Consider the following 16,338-nt stretch of genomic DNA (forward strand, 5'->3'; position numbering starts at 1 on the left):
AGACTATGCTCGCACTAGGAGCCCAAACCGACTAGTGTGCGGGGCTCTAAAGCAAAGTATTATTTTTTGGCATTCCACAGGGATCAGTTCTTAGACCGCTAATTTTCTTATTTTCTATGTATATTATTGATTTGAGGCAGTCTAAATATCAGAAAGGAAGGTCGTTATCATCACTCTTTCTAAGAATATACTTCCAAGGTAGTAAATTGTCATCCCTGTTTAGGTGTCAAGGATCAAATTTTATTCTCATTACTGCTCTCTTTTGCTGGTTAAGGATAAAAAAAAAAAAAACAACTTAACCAACCAATTGCAAACATATTTATTTTTTTATTGTACTTATATAATATTTCCTTTCTTTCCTCTCCTTTTTTCTGTGGTAAAAAAAAAACACAAAAACAACAACCTAACAAATAAAAAAAATAATGATGACAGCTTTTCTTTATATTGTTTTTCTTTTTTTATTTTTCTTTTCAGGACTTTCCATCATGACGAGGAGACGTTCGAGTCCGCTGGGACTCGAATTAGTTCTGTCGGTGGTGTTAGCACTGGTTGTGTTGCCATTATTGTCGCATGGAGGTGAGTACTTATGGTTTTGTGTATTATTATCCTGCAGCTTCCTTTTATGATCATTAATAATGGAAATTTGAAACCGCACAATATACCTAGACCTACCTACATCGACTACGGTGTATCATCCATGGCATGTGTGTCCTTGATATGCTTCTAATACACCAACCGGAGTACATTGTCTGTTGTGTTGGTTGGTTGATATAAGTTTTCTCTCGGGTGTTGACAAAAGGATGCAGTCGATTTTTTTTTTTGTTTGGTGTAGAAAAGGTTCAATTGGATTTACACTTGATCCTTTGGGAGTTGGGATGGTGATTTCTATTCATATATGAGGTGGTTTTGGGAGAGAAAATTTTAAGTGGGATATTTTATTGGCGATGAAAATGGATTTATACATTATAGCTACACGCTTTATCGTATAACTCGAAATGAACGACGATACAACTTGCAGTTCTAAATTGAAGCCCCCTTTTCTGATTCGAATTCTTCACACTGGTATATATTGAAAGCTAATTTGTCATTCGATGTATCTAAATGTCATTCCATAGCCATCGATAGAGATTTGGTATACACTCGAAATTGAATTCATTCCGAATTGGGATTAATTTGGGAAGAAGATATATTGCATTTTGCAAAGGGATATAGCAAATTATACCTTTCCTAGACTAGAATCATTTATTTGGATTCTGTGCAAATAACAAAGAGGATACAAAACAAGTGTGTCAATGAACACAACGGCGCGTGCATTCACCAGTTTGGATTGTTTTTACTATTTGCTAACGCATTTAATGAAGGTGCGATGCTTTTTGTTGTGTGTATATTTCCGTTTTAGGACTCTTATGATCAATGAACTGTGTTAAGAGAGGGTGGAAAAGTGTGGGTTTTTATATTTATCTAGACAGTTGTTTGGCATTTTTTCTTTGTTTTCTTATACAAATAAGACATTAAAGTAATTCAATTATTTGGAAAAAAAAAAATATGTGTGCAGATGTGTGGGATTTTCTGACAAATTATTATTACTATTTGGGAGATTTATTTTAATTGGAAGAAAATACCAAAAAAAAATATGAGGGGGAAGATTTATACAAATTGATCTGGACTATAGGTGGGTGGTTACATCCTATACAGTCCCGATATAAGACCAGTCATTCCCGAGTTCTTGAGGATCCATAAGAAAGAACTTCTGTAAGATTTTAGATAGGTACCTTAAGAAAGTTTACATTGTAAATACATTGCTTTTGATCGCTTTTTTCACTTCACACTAAAATTTCAGTTACGAATGCAGTTAAGAGTGACCTCTTGGATAAATGTATGGAATGATTGCATTTTGATTAAAGTAATTTTTTAACTTTCGTAGATCGACTTTTTCCAATCATTTTTTCTGATGTTTTTGAGGAACGATATTGGCTTCTAGTTGGTAATTAAGTTGTTAGATTTTTTCTTCAAAATTGCAAAGAATTTTTTATCTTCCCGGAATTATACTTGTCTATGTAGTTCTTCATGATATTCGTTAGAAGTAATTCACTGCTTGTTTTACCTTTTTATCTTCTTGTTCGATTTTAAACACTGCAAATGCTCATTTGAATTATCTAAAACAGTTGGTTGTTAAAGATATTCGATACATTAAGTTTCTTTTATTGTTTTTGTGGATTAATACAAAAGTCTTAATAGAAACAAAAACTCTGCAATTGTACTTTTTGATTAAACAAAAGAGCTGAGTAACGAACTTTTTTCTATATATTTGCTTTTTCGCATCGTAATTGGTTCGTCTTACAATACATTTTTTCATGTATTTTTAGCAAATGGCTTAAAAATTCTGTTTACGGGATATATTTTCTGTAAGCATCCTTAACTTTGTGAATGGGGCAGATCTTGTTCAGTAATTCCCTTCTCTTGTTTCTCAAAATAATCGGCAAAAACCTTCTTCAATTCAAATTTTATTAAACTATTGATCACCTTTAGTTAGTCACTTTTCTTATTTGGAAAAACAAGGGGCACGTAGCTAAATATTTTCTTCTAGCTTCAAGCTCCAAAGTTCTAATCCAAAGTGCTTTAGTCAATAAATTGCATAAAACTCAGTTATGTGAATTAATTTGAGGTGAACTCATTTATGATCGGTTATTATCTTAAAATGTCTTAACCAAGAATTTTGTTAAAAAAGAGTCAAATGAACAAGAAAAATTTATCCATATTATTTGGACCATTTTTAAACACAAATAACTCAACTAAATTAATTCTCAGAATTCAACTAACAGGATTTTGTCTTGTTTGTTTTAGAATTTTTTTTAAAAATGATGATTATTTCAAGGTATTCCAGATCATCTTCACACCAAAAACAAAATTATATTTTGCTTGTTTACTAGCCCTTTAACTAGTCAACAGATTACAATAACTTGTTTAAAATTAAAAAAAAAAAAAAACTTAAGTACTGCGACTAACGATTTAATTAATAAAAAACAAAAATACACCAATCATTTGAATTCCGCATACCATACTCATCTACAATTATTATTTTTAGAGAAAAAAAATAAGAAAAAAAGAAACAAACCAATCAAAATAATTTCATAGTCTATTGTTAGAAAATGATTAATAAATTTGTCTATTGCAAAAAAAAAATAATGCGCAGAAGAAGAAAAGAAGAGTTTTATCAACTTAAAAAATATTTCATAATAAAATTTATAATCATCACCCTCCTCCTTAAATATATAAAAAACACAACATTTTTAAAGTTCATTAAACCTTCCCTCTTTCGTCGCCTCTAAAAGAATTATAAATAATAAAAACAACACAAAAACTGATCAATTTTCTGCGTGTAAATATATGTAAAATAAAAAAAAAAAAACTGGAAAAGCCCCACCAAAAAAAAAAACAAAACAAAAATAGCCAATCGCAATAAAAAAAAAAATATTTTAAACGGCAACAAAGTTGTGGAAATCATACAGAAAACATCTTCAACAAAAGATGATGGCAACATTATTGAAACGCGTCATCATCATCATGATTTTTTGTGTTGTATTTTTTTTCGTTTGCTTTAAAATCATCAACATTTCACCTTGAGTGCTCCAAGATTGAAATTGAACTTGAAACTAGACAATTTTTGCCCGCCAAAGTTGGTGCAGGTGCTCGCGTTACTTTTAATCCAGGGTTGGATTTTAAGTGACTTTAAAGTCAAGCTTTACCTTAAGTAATAAAATAAGTTGTGGATGTTGGTAACCGAGTGGTGAAATAAGTTTTGATCAACTGATGTCTTATTCTTCAAGCATTTTTCCACTGCATTTTTTTACTGGAAAACTATTCGAGCTCAGGTTCCATTTATACCCGCAAAGGGCGCTAAAAATTTGACAGAAATTTTGCTGTATACTTAATAAATATAATACTTTTAGGATCAATTTATTCACACTCCATTAAATTTAAAGTCGCCATTTAAAATGGGAAATTTTAAAATTCGTATGCGTTTTGACAGATTAAGCCCAATTAAGAATATTTTGTAAGAAATATTAAGAAAACTGAATTAAAAAAATCGCCCCTCTCCAACATGCGCCTACTTTTCTCATGGAAGCTACGCCTCTTAGTGAATTGCGTTTCGTATCGTCATCATCATTATCATCTTTTTTTTTATTATTATTTATATGTGCTGTATGTATCTGGGGAGGGGGATCTTTCTGCGTGTATATCTTTGATGATAAATAACCAAGCGAAGTAGCTATTGTTATTTATGATGTGTCTGGTATTTTTATATACCTCATCTTTCATTACTTCTGTGTCCAGACCGTCATCATCATCATCGTTGTCGTCGTTGTTGTCGTGAGAAAATGCCCAATGGAGCATTAAAAGATTGTTTAAAAAATCCATTCACACTAAATTTGATTAAACAAAGAGATTCTGTGAGTCTAACAAGCGCCTATCTTTTTTAGGTTAGTTAATAAAATAAATGTCAGAATTGAAATTCAATAATGAGGTGTAACATTTTAGGAAAAGCAATGCATTTCCTGCTGTGAACGCCATAGCTAATGGAATCAATGTCAATGTTTAATCAACCTATTTGAGCCTTGTTTGTGTTTTTTGTTTGTCAATATGCAGAGTCAAAAATCATGGATACAATCAATATTTGTTTTTTTTTTTTTTTTTTTTGAAGAAGGATCCACTTGCATTATTAAACATGCAAATGAGCAAATACTGATGTTTTTTTTTTTGTACTGATGTGTGGATTTGCATGACCGACTTTATGTTATTGGGACAAGAGATGGTGTATTCTTTACTTATCTCAATAACCAGAGGGTATAATTAGGTTAACCAGTTTTTGGTCATTCAATCAAAAATAAATAAATACAAAAATATATATAAATTACGATGGACTCTCGGCTCAAAAGATTTACAACCCGTTCATCTTCTTTCATTCTATATGTAAAAAAAAAAATATATACAGAGAGCCCTTTCGTTAAAAAATGAGGGTCGTTGCTGAAAATTCTTCTTCTTATAAATATTCGTTTTATATTGCATTTTTAACTCTGAAAAATAGCGCACACGTCCTGTGTGTGCATGTGCATGTTGGTTGTCATGTAAATTCCTTTCAGAATTTAAAAAAGGAATGCCTTACACACGTGGCTATTATCGTTATTTAAACGGTTTAATGAGTGAGTGGTTAACGCCATTAAAGGAATATCTCAGATTTTTCACATTTTACCTTGTTTTTTTGTTGTTTTTTTTTTTTTTGTGGTTGTTTAAGTTATGATAGAGACATGTTATGTGACTTGCAAAGTTATGTTGTTCGTTTGACAGCGCGGGAAATGCCAATTGTGCCGGTGCCGGCCGCATCTCTGACTCATTTGAATTCGAAAGGTTTTTAACATGAAATGAAAGAAAACAAAAAGAGTTGATGTGATATGTGTCATGTGTGTAGGCGGAATCGTTTGAGAACTTCTTGGTTTCTGGTTATATATTTTTAAATAGAACTGGCAAAAGAAATAAAAGAACCACAGACAAAATTTCACATGCGTGAGTCATGAAGAACTCTTTGTAAAAGAAATGCATACTCATGTCCATAACTTTGCAATCAAAGATGAAAATTTATTAAAAAGATAAAATCGATATCAAACGAACAGAATTCAATTCTGGATCTGTTTGATTCATTTCGCTGCATCATATTCATATATCAACAGAAGACTATTAATACTAGAATTAAAAAATATGCAAGTTTTTCATTAGAAATACGCGAATGCTATTAAACAAGAACTAAAGTGCAATACTTTTTGATCAAACAAAAGAGCTGAGGTAAAAACTTTGTTCTAAACATTTATTTTTTTCTAAACATTTTTGGTGAGAAATTTTTGTCAACAGTTAGAAAACAATTATTAAAAAGGATAAATATCTTTGCTTTTTAGTTTCCCCAAGCTTCAAGGCTTAAATTTTCAATAACCAAGAGGTAATGCCCAATTTAGCCAGATTTGTTATTATTAATCGGCCAGTGTAATGTACAGGTTTATTCAAACGCTAGTTTTTCACATCCAATTTAATACTTCTAGAAAAATGCTTAATAATTTGGCATTTATATCGCCTAAAGAAATACTTAAACTTTCGCTGATTGTCCTCAAAGATCGAAGCTTGGTCCAGAATAAGGTTTAACTAAAATCTTTTTAATGACCAATAGCCAAAGTAGTGGATATAAGACTCCTCCCTGTGGTATTCCATCACACGCTCTTGCCCTTGATTTATTTATTACCAGTTTTCAATTTAACAATTCTTATTGGGAGCATGGAATTGGAACCCAATTTGACTGTGTCACACCAGTTACATCATCTACATCAACGAACTTAATAATTAATAAGTGAGGCCTATTGGACTCCTCGAAGAACTTTTAAAAAACATTTGCACTTTTAAGACCATACAAAATATTTCCCGGCCTTTTTGAACATTTACACAATTTGTTTTGTATCCAAGAACTTTTCACAGAATTTTATATTCCCCTCCATATAAGCATCCAAAACAAAGAAATTACTCTCTCATCATTTTTATAATACCCTACCCATCCAAACCCACATCTCCTCATCTTTACACATATTTTCCGGAAGTTCCGATTAAAATTTTATCACCGGCATCAAGTAGGTATACCTAATAGGTACCTGCGCAAAGATCTTAAAAAAAGCCTTACACATCAAAGTTGAATGGACAAGAACAAAAAACAACAACAAAAACAATACGACAAAAAAAAATAACAACACTCCGTTATTTTTCTCAGCCCGGGTTATTACGTTAATTAAATATCTTTGAATGGTGATAAGAAGCAAAAGCACACAGGTGCTACCTTAAACTAATCCACCTTGCTACTTTTTCTATAACAAACAAGCGAGAGACCACCATAAATTTTAATTAAATTCCCAAGAATTAGATTCAAACACGAAGAGCAGCAAGTCGGCTAATATGGACAAAATGAACAAAAAAAAAAATCATAAAATGATAGGTTTGATGCTGAGGGCAAAAACCTCTATGGTTCCTTGCTTTTTCCAAATGCGTAAATATTTTTTTGTTTCTTATTTTTTTTTTTTTTAGTTCGTCATGTTCTCGCTCGAGTAGCATCACCCAAGCAACAAATATATTAACAAAGCTTTTCCATACCGCTAAGGTCAATCATCTTCCATAAGAAATTAGATCTTTAGGGCACAGACGTTAAGAACAAAACAGTGTTTTTTTTTTATTGTAATGGAGCCTTTCTCAAATTTGACATCGCATAACCTAATAAAACAAAAAGTGGAAGAATGATAATTATCTTATAGTGATATAACAGTTGTTAAACAAAACAGATGAACAAATCGCCCCAAAGTAGGTATTTGCGGTCATCTTTAGAAGTCATTAAGGCTTAATGAGATTCGTAAGAACTTTTCTTGAAGGCTTCTTTGACTATTTCTTTGAATTGTTCGTTATAAACACAGCACAAACACAAAGTCGAACATTTTTGAAGTTATGCTTCTTTTCCGGTGTGGGAATAGTGCAAATTACTTTTTGACAAGAATGTCAAAGTGAATAACTAGTAGCACCATCTAGTTGTCATAATTGTATAACAGTTTTGTTTTGTTATGGTATGAAGCTACTTAGTAAATTTCTGTAAGTGAAAAGTATAACTTCAATCGCGTGTACATTCACAGAGAGAAAATAACTCAGGAATATTTTAACGTCTGGTAAATTTAACTTTATTTCTGGTAAATTTAACTTTATTTCTGGTAATTTTAACTAATTTCTGTTTTTTTTTTAACTATATTTATGATTAAATATACCAGAAGTAAAGTTATTTTGTTGTTTTTTCTCCGATTGTGCACCCATACTCTCTTCTTTATGAATACTTTACGTTGTTATGATAACTTTATTTCTGTTATATTTAACCTTATTTCTGGTTGATTTTCCTAGTTTCTGGTATATTTAACTATATTTATGATTAAAAATATCAGAAGTAAAGTTATCCAGTTATTTTTTCTTTGAGTGTGTACCTACACTCTCTTTTTTATGAATACTTTACTTTTTTATGACAACTTTACGTCTGGTATATTTAACTTTATTTCTGGTTGATTGTACTAATTTCTGGTATATTTAACTATACTATAATTTAATATACCAAAAGTAAAGTTAACAATTCTTGATAAAAAAAAATCTCTAAGGGTCTTTTTTCATAACATTCTTAAATCTACCTTGTCACTGTTATTTTTCAAAATGACCTTCCAAATCGCAACATAAAAATCTCTTCCGTATCCGATAAGCCCTTTTTGTGGCAACAAAAAAAATATTTATGTTCACTCAAAATCCTCTCTCACTCACAGCGTGAGGAATTTTATATCAAAATACTTATCATAAACGTGCGATGGAACGTAGCGATTTCCGTACGTTCGTTTATTTTCCTTTCGTGTTTCACTCTCTTATGTGTCCCTCCTTTCCTTCCTGCCTTGTATAAATATTTTAATAACATTGAATCAAGATCAATTAATCAATTTCGCATTCATTGATAACAGGATAAATCAACCATACAAATGTTTAGCAATGTTGTCGCGTCACCAAAGCAATTTCTCTGCGAAAGCTGAAATGGTATATTGGAGGAGGTAGTAACTATAGGAGGTTTACGGTATACCTATAACCGTGTGGCTAAGAGGTGTATCTTGTAGATGTGAAGTTTGTTGTAACTGACCCGATAGCGACAACGATGGCGACAGAGACGACGACATGGGTGACGGTGAACGAGTTTTTTTTTTGCTGGTCTCGCGTTGGGCGCACGAATTTTATGGTCTGGTAGGAAAAATTCCTGACACATATCTCGAATGGTGGTGGCATATATAGGAGAGGAGGCGCGCTCACATATATAATCGTGATCTTTGCCATTTAAACGTTTTATTTTATCCTCTTCGAACTTTGAAGTTTCCTACTATTTTTTTTTTTTTTTTTTTTTAGGTTATGTTATCTCAATGTCATATATAGCTAAACAGTTTTTTTGGTTGTCATGTGTGTTTTTGCCTGTTCTTATGGTCTAACACTGGTCATCTCTCTCAACATGAATCCCAGGAAATATAGTGGCACACACAGGCGCAAATAAGAAATCCCCCAATGATGTATTATCCTTTTTGCTTGTATAAGGACGGAGACTCTAGATGTTTAGATAGTTTCGATGTATCGCTTCTATTTATCTTCTACACTTATCATAGTCTCCTTCCTTTTTTCACTGCGAGAGTTCTTGTATTTCTGGTCTGCTTTGACTGGTTTTTTTTTTTATTTTATTTACCTTTTGGACAATCTTTAAGTAGTTTGGGTTTTGGGAAGAAGGGCTTCGTTTCAAACTCGAATTTTTTGTATTCATATTTACCGTTGTCACACTATTATATGCAAACAAGATGATCATATTAAAGGTGCGTGTGCAGTGTATGAACACTGATCAGCATCTTGGAAATAAAATATATTGAATATTCTGAATGCAGGAAGTGTTAAATAGAGAGAAAATAGTTGAACGAAAAGAAAAGATTGGTTGGTTGGATATCAATATCATAGTTTTTTGTATGCTGTGATATTTTTTTAAATGACGTAATCTTTGTTGTTATCGTTTGATTTATGTTTTAACATTACCAACTTATCCGATTAAGGTGATAAAAATATGCTGTGTGTATCTTATTACTGATTAAAGAGAAATTAAGTAATTCTTCTATTGGTTCATTATTTTTGTTGAAAACGTGGAAAACAAAAAAAAAAAAAAACTTCTATAAGGCTTTAAATAAGGTACAATAGCTTCTATAAAGCTTTACAGAATCAAAATTTAGGCTTTATCAATTACTATCAAAAAAGAACTAAGAGACAAGCTTGTCAAGAAAAATATTAAAACAATTACAGGTAAACGAACAGAACTAAAATCTTCGCAAAATCAAAAAATAAAAATAAAAATTTACTTTTTTACAAGAATGTCAAAGGAATTAACGATCTAGTTCTGATAATTGTAAAACAGTTTTGTTTGTTATGGTGTGAACCTACTTAGGGATTTTTTATGAGTGATAGGTATAAATTCAACCGCTTATACATGTGGACACACACTCTTTTTAAATAAAAGAAATACAAAGAACTAACTAAAAATTAGTTTACAAACTTACTTCAAAAATTATTGGTGTAGATCCTTTCAGTTAAACGTCAGCCAAAATGATTCAATTATCACAAAATGCGGAAATGTCATTAGCTGTCAAACAAAATTTAAAAAAACTAAATGACAATTCGATTGACAGTAATCTATAAGAACTGTTCGATTCTAACACAGATAAACAAGTCATCAAAGCTTGATTGATTTTAACATGCGACGCCACGCTTTGATTTAGTCACCAATGTCAAAATTAAACATGCTTAACTTTGACAGCTGATAGCCGCTACTTCCAACCGAAAGTCATTCTTGTTTTTCTTGGCCGATCGTTGGTTAATATAGAGCTATGGCATTTGATGCAACCGTGTATTTCTGTTTGAAATCTGTGTATTGACCCTTCAAGCAAGAAAACGGAGTTCAGAAAAGACACTCCGACCTCCGACCGAGAAAAACGGGGTTGCACTCACACACTTGCAACTTTTTGTGTATGAAAACAATGTCGAAGGAGAAATCGTGGTGAAAAAACCAATACATATAAAATCGGCTTCGCGGTGATTATAATTTCCATACTAATTTGAGCTGCCTTCGGACCCGTTTCTGAGCCGAAGTCGGACTCAGCTCCGCCTGAGGCGGATTGGATTCGGACCGAGGTCGGACCTGTTTGCTTGAAGGGGAAGTAATCATTAGTGTCAAATTGATGTCATTAACATCTGATCCTATCTCACCTGGTGAAAGCTTATCAGCGACTGTCAAGCTTAAACAGATTGTACTTTTGGAAGGTAATAAAAGCTTTTGTTATGGTTTGGAACGATAAATGACGTATTAAGTTCTGTTTCACTTAAAAACTGAATTTTTGATAACTTTTAGACTCTACCCCAACTAATAATGATGCTTCTATAAAACCTTTCAGAAGCTTCAGTAGTATCTGTAAAGCTTTATAAAATCTTAATTGTTAGTAAGGCCGAGACATAATAATAGTGCATGTCAACTTCTCATCAAATCTCTGTCTAACTGGCCAATATTTTTTCATATAATGCTAGAATATTTTTTCATATATTCATAGACAATTTAAACCAATTTCTAAAACTTAATTCTAAGAAAAAGAACTTTGGCTAATATAACCTTTCTCTAATAACCTTAGACTCCATTCTAAGGTTCAAAAAATGACTATGACTTAATGTAAATGAATACTTTTCGCTTAATTGAGGTTCCTATGAGCTATTTAAACTGAATTTCTAAGATCAATTTTATTTCAAATTGATGTTTTTTCCGCTTCGACCTAGATTTCCGAAAATTTACGACTACCGACTCTGCTTACAAGCCAATAAAACCCATTGACCCAAAACACCTTAAAATCTTTGCTCAAAAAACACCGACATTAAATCAATGATTCATTCTTAAAAGCTTCTGATATTATGTATTAACTGAAGTTCTTGACACAGTTTCTTTTTATACAAAAAAAAAAAAAAAAACAAACATCATCTTTCAGGTTTAAAACAAAAGATAAGTTCCCTGACTCCTTTTGCTTGATATATGTATGTATATAAAAAATTAATTAAACCAATTTAAAAGCGAACAACCAAAAACAAGTGCCACAACCCGTTTCACAGTCAGTTTGTTTGTTTTTTTTTCGAAATCGTTAACTATTTTTTTGAGCGCCATGCCGGCCGTGTGTCGTTGAGCGCACACCTCGCGCTCGCGCGTCTTCATCTTTAACGCAACGCATTCTTCCGACTTGACTTGGATTAAATCTGTTTTTTTGTTTGTTTTGGTTATTTATTGCGAATATTATATTCAATATTCAGATTGAACCAGTTACGAATAACGGATATATTCGTGTTTGAGATGTGGTTAATCCTAGTGAATTTCATGTTCTTTACATTCTATATCTCTGCTGCTTACAAACCTGCCTCTTTCAAAGCTGGTTTTTATAATTCTATTTTAGGATCAAAAAAAAAAAAAAATAAAATACCTTTTAATAAATATGAACGAACAAAATTAATAAATATAAATATTTTTTGTTCACACGATAAAACATCGCTGCTACTTCCGACACTTGAATAAAATTGCTCGCACAAATTATAGGTTATAACGATGTTTCTCGCTTGAATTGATTAACTACTGGAATTGAAAAAGGTGACATGATGGATGATGATCGGTTGCTAACGCTACCGGGTCGGGTAACACCCGAATTCTGGTCTACTCGAGATCAGTGTTTAATCGGATTAATTGACAGCTACGTTAATAAATCGACGGTGACGGACGAGGGGATATAAAATTGTTAAAAGAATTATGGCGACAAAATTATAGCAGGAAACTTGATTAACGAGCTAAGATAAATTCACCTCTCTTGGGAAGAATGTGAACTTTATAATAATTACATCTTGTAGGTGTTTATAAAGGACAGTAGATGGCGCTAGTCATAGTACTGTAATTTGTTTCATCTATGTTTTTTTTTTTTTTAACTTTTAATTAAGTTCATTGTTCGCATAATTAATTTTAATTAAACAATCTTATATCGCCCCACAATTTATCGTGCTGGTAATTAAAGATCAAGCCAAATGTACCTACGCGAGAGGTGTTGTAGGTTGTTGGTACCTCCTCGAACGCGCGGGTTCAATGTTCGCGTATAAGTTAACTTAAGATTCTGAACTTAGCACACACCTCCTAGAACACTGAGTGAGTCTGTTTATTCTACATGAAATAGCGTGAGATAGTTTTGTAGCACCTTCATGCATTCATGGTAAAAGAAGAGTACCACTCATCATTGTCAGACTTAACACATTTAATGAGAACAAAAGTAAAAATAAGAAAAGGCAAAAAAGCAAAGAGATATAAAGGCACAAGCAAAAAGGGAAGACAACATGACTTGTGACGACGGAAGTGATCGCGTAAAACACATCAAAAAAAAAAAAACACACAAAACAAACAAAAATAAGAATGCAAAGAAACTGCAAAGGAATAGTTTAGTTATACATCAGAAGGTTGGAATAATTCTGGATGAAAAGGCAAATGTATAAAGACATAAATAGCTGAAAGGTTTATGTGCTTAACGTGTAAATTTAATTAAATTCATAATTAAATGTGGGATTTTGGTAGTTAGATAAAGATTTGATCAGAAGTTAACATGCACTACTATTATGTCTTGGACCAAACTAACAATTTTACTTTTATAAAGCTTTGCAGATAGTACATTAGCTTCTAAAAGGCTTTATGGAAGCAACATTATTAGTCAGGGTAAAGTCTGCAAGTTATCAAAAACTCAATTTTTAAGGGGAACAGAACTACAAACGACATTATTTATCGTTCAGAAACAATTACGACTTGTCAGATTACGTTTGTAACAGCTTCTATTAGCATCCAAAAGTTCAATCTATTTTCACCAGGTGAAGGGATCGTATGTTGATAACACCAATTTGACACTAATGACTACTACAATATGCGGATGTCAACCAGAACTAAATTGTTGCATCAAATGTCGTCAACATTTAAGTCGTCAACAATAAGTAAACACAGTAAACCGGCGGAAAAAAAACCAACTTTATGGTGAAAGTAGCGGATATCATCTGTCAATTTAAATTTTGACATTTGTGACTAAATCAAAGCGTTGTACTAGCGTCATGTGTCATAATCAATCAAGCTTTGATGACTTGTTTATCAGCATTAGAGTAAAACAGTTCTTATGGATTACTGTCAATCGAATTGTCATTATTTAATTTCGTTAATTCGTTTGACAGCTAATGACATTTCCGCATATTGTGATAATTGAATTATTTTATTTAACGTTTGTTTGCAAGGATTTTTACCAAATCTTAAAAAATTTTGTAAACTAATTTTTAAAAAGTTTTTTTTTAACTTTACTTTATTTGAAAAAAAAAACTGGTATAATCTGTAATAAAAAGTAAAAATGATTTAAGAGAATCTAAAAGTTTTCATTTCTCTAAAATATTTCGAATTTCGAATTAAATTCAGAAAAATTTTGCGATGATTGTAATTCTGTTCGTTTACTTATTCTTGTTTCAAAATTGTTCATGACACGTGATCAGTGAGTGATTTGTATGGAAAATATTAAAGAATATTTAATACAAATATTAAATATATAAAAAAGAAAATGGGAGAAGTAGAGACAAGAGATAACCGGTAAAATAGCCCAACTAACGACTTTGCTTCTATAAAGCTTCACAGAAGCAAAAAAAGGTCTATAAAGCTTTATAGAACTCTAGGATCTTTTCACAAATAAACAAAAATCAGTAATTGCAGTTGTTGTGTATTTTTTGACGCTTCTAATAATAATCAACCTATTAAACCTATTTCAATTAATTTCCTGCTTTTCAAATTAAATTTCTCAGATTTCAGAATCTTGTCTCAAAATAAAACATCATTTTAATCTCATAACAAATTCAATTCTTCCTACATCTCTCAAATCTCTTCCTTTAAATCAATCCGTACATCACAATTCTCTTTAACTATGGTCCACCTTGTATATGTAAGACCTCATCACTCAGTAATCAAATGTGCAATCAAAACAAAATACAAAAAAAAAACTTCACATCTTGTTGCCATAAACACGGCAATTATATGAACCGTGATTCCTTAAAAACTTCCCAACCACAATAACAATTGTAACATAATAATCCCAACATCTACTACAATCTAAGTAAAGCTAACCAGGCTCTGTGAGATGGTTGGTCAATGCCCAGTGACCATTTAATTGATTATGATGATATTCCCAGCCATCAACAACAAGGATAATACATTCTAGAGACCTCGCTCATATAACACATAGAAATGTTTTCCTTTTTTTATTCTTCCTTGATGAGTGAGAGCGCCTATCCAATTAGATTCGAAGATTCGTTGGAAATTGTTCTAGATCGATCAGAGATATGGGGAGCATACCTCTGTCTGTCTATATTGCATGTAAGGTTCGTTCGCTAGTGCTGGCCTCTGTTGGCTCTAGTGCACACTTAATGACACTCTTCTACGCTCCTTACAGATGCAATCTATTCGGTCTAATGCATGGCCATCATCGCGAAAAAAAAAATAAAACCTCTCTCAAGATACACAGTGAAAATCGCGTGCAGTCTAAAATTCACCCAAAGTTAAATAATTCGACATATTGGAGTGCAGCGGGCGAGTGGTGATGGTTGGGACGGTGAAGTCGGTGAAGTTTGGCGGTCTAAGTCTGGTGCGCTGTCCAAGAGATGCGATACGACTTTTGTTGTTACTAGCAGTCGATGACTTTGCGGATACCATCTTCTCCGCATCTTCTCGAGCCCGTGTGTAATTCTTTCACATAATTTGCGAAACGTGAAACCTTACTTCTGACTCTCTGAAATGCATGCCTGCCTACTACCAAAGAGACCAAAAGCCCAAACGACGACACGGCGACGACGACCGGTGATGTTGATGGCGACGGTTCATATCGCCAGGGATAATCAACTAAATTACATCAGTTTCGAAGGAAAATGAAAATTCTATGCATCTGTAATTTCGAATTCGTTTTCTTTTTACCTCCTGGTTAACGCTAGAAAATAAAACTCTCCAAATAAGAATTCCCTCCCCCCGCAAATAACCAAGAGTAGGTATAAAAAAGAAAGATTGACTTGAACATAAATAAAGAAGCACTCACTCGACTCGGTTCGGCTCGCTCGTTCTGGCCAGATCCAACTATAAAGAAGAAAACAAAATAAATTAACCGAAGAGCCGCCTTGGTGAAAATGATTCTTCTTCTCTTTATTTTTTTTTTTTTGTTTTTTTGTTCTTGATTTTTCTTCTGTTTTGTTAACACAAGATCTCACTATTATGGGGGTGCTAATGCAAGAGATACATTATAAAGTCTAACTACCATCGCGCAAAGAACAGAACCTTCTTACCTACCAAAGACTAAAACTATAACCTACCTCACCCCATGTGCAACAGACCATCTCGTGTAATTTGTGTGGTTGCAATGTATAGATGCTCCTTTGAAAAGGAACACACGCACCGTAAAGATGCGCCTGATGATGGGCCGATGTCTTCGGGTATAGAGTAGAGTTTAGTATATGCAGACAGACAGACACACACGGTAGGAGGAGGAAAATATAGCCTAGACCTAGACCACCCAAAACCTCCCCCAATGCTCCGCCGCTGGTGCACAAAGTTTCAATTTCCATGGTAACTTTTTCGCACAGTGATAAATTGTC

General features: G+C 32.6%; 1 protein-coding gene across 1 annotated transcript in view; it reads left to right on the plus strand.

The window, feature by feature from the left end:
- LOC129916773 (microtubule-associated protein futsch) overlaps positions 1 to 16,338 on the plus strand; it is a 79,786-nt gene that overhangs the window by 43,621 nt on the left and 19,827 nt on the right. The window contains exon 2 of the mRNA XM_055996909.1: positions 475 to 576. Coding sequence (XP_055852884.1) covers positions 486 to 576 — 91 coding nt within the window. The 5' untranslated portion in view covers positions 475 to 485. The remainder of the gene's footprint in view (positions 1 to 474; positions 577 to 16,338) is intronic.

The sequence above is a fragment of the Episyrphus balteatus genome, chromosome 3 (assembly GCF_945859705.1).
Source record: "Episyrphus balteatus chromosome 3, idEpiBalt1.1, whole genome shotgun sequence".
NCBI classification, from domain to species: domain Eukaryota; kingdom Metazoa; phylum Arthropoda; class Insecta; order Diptera; family Syrphidae; genus Episyrphus; species Episyrphus balteatus.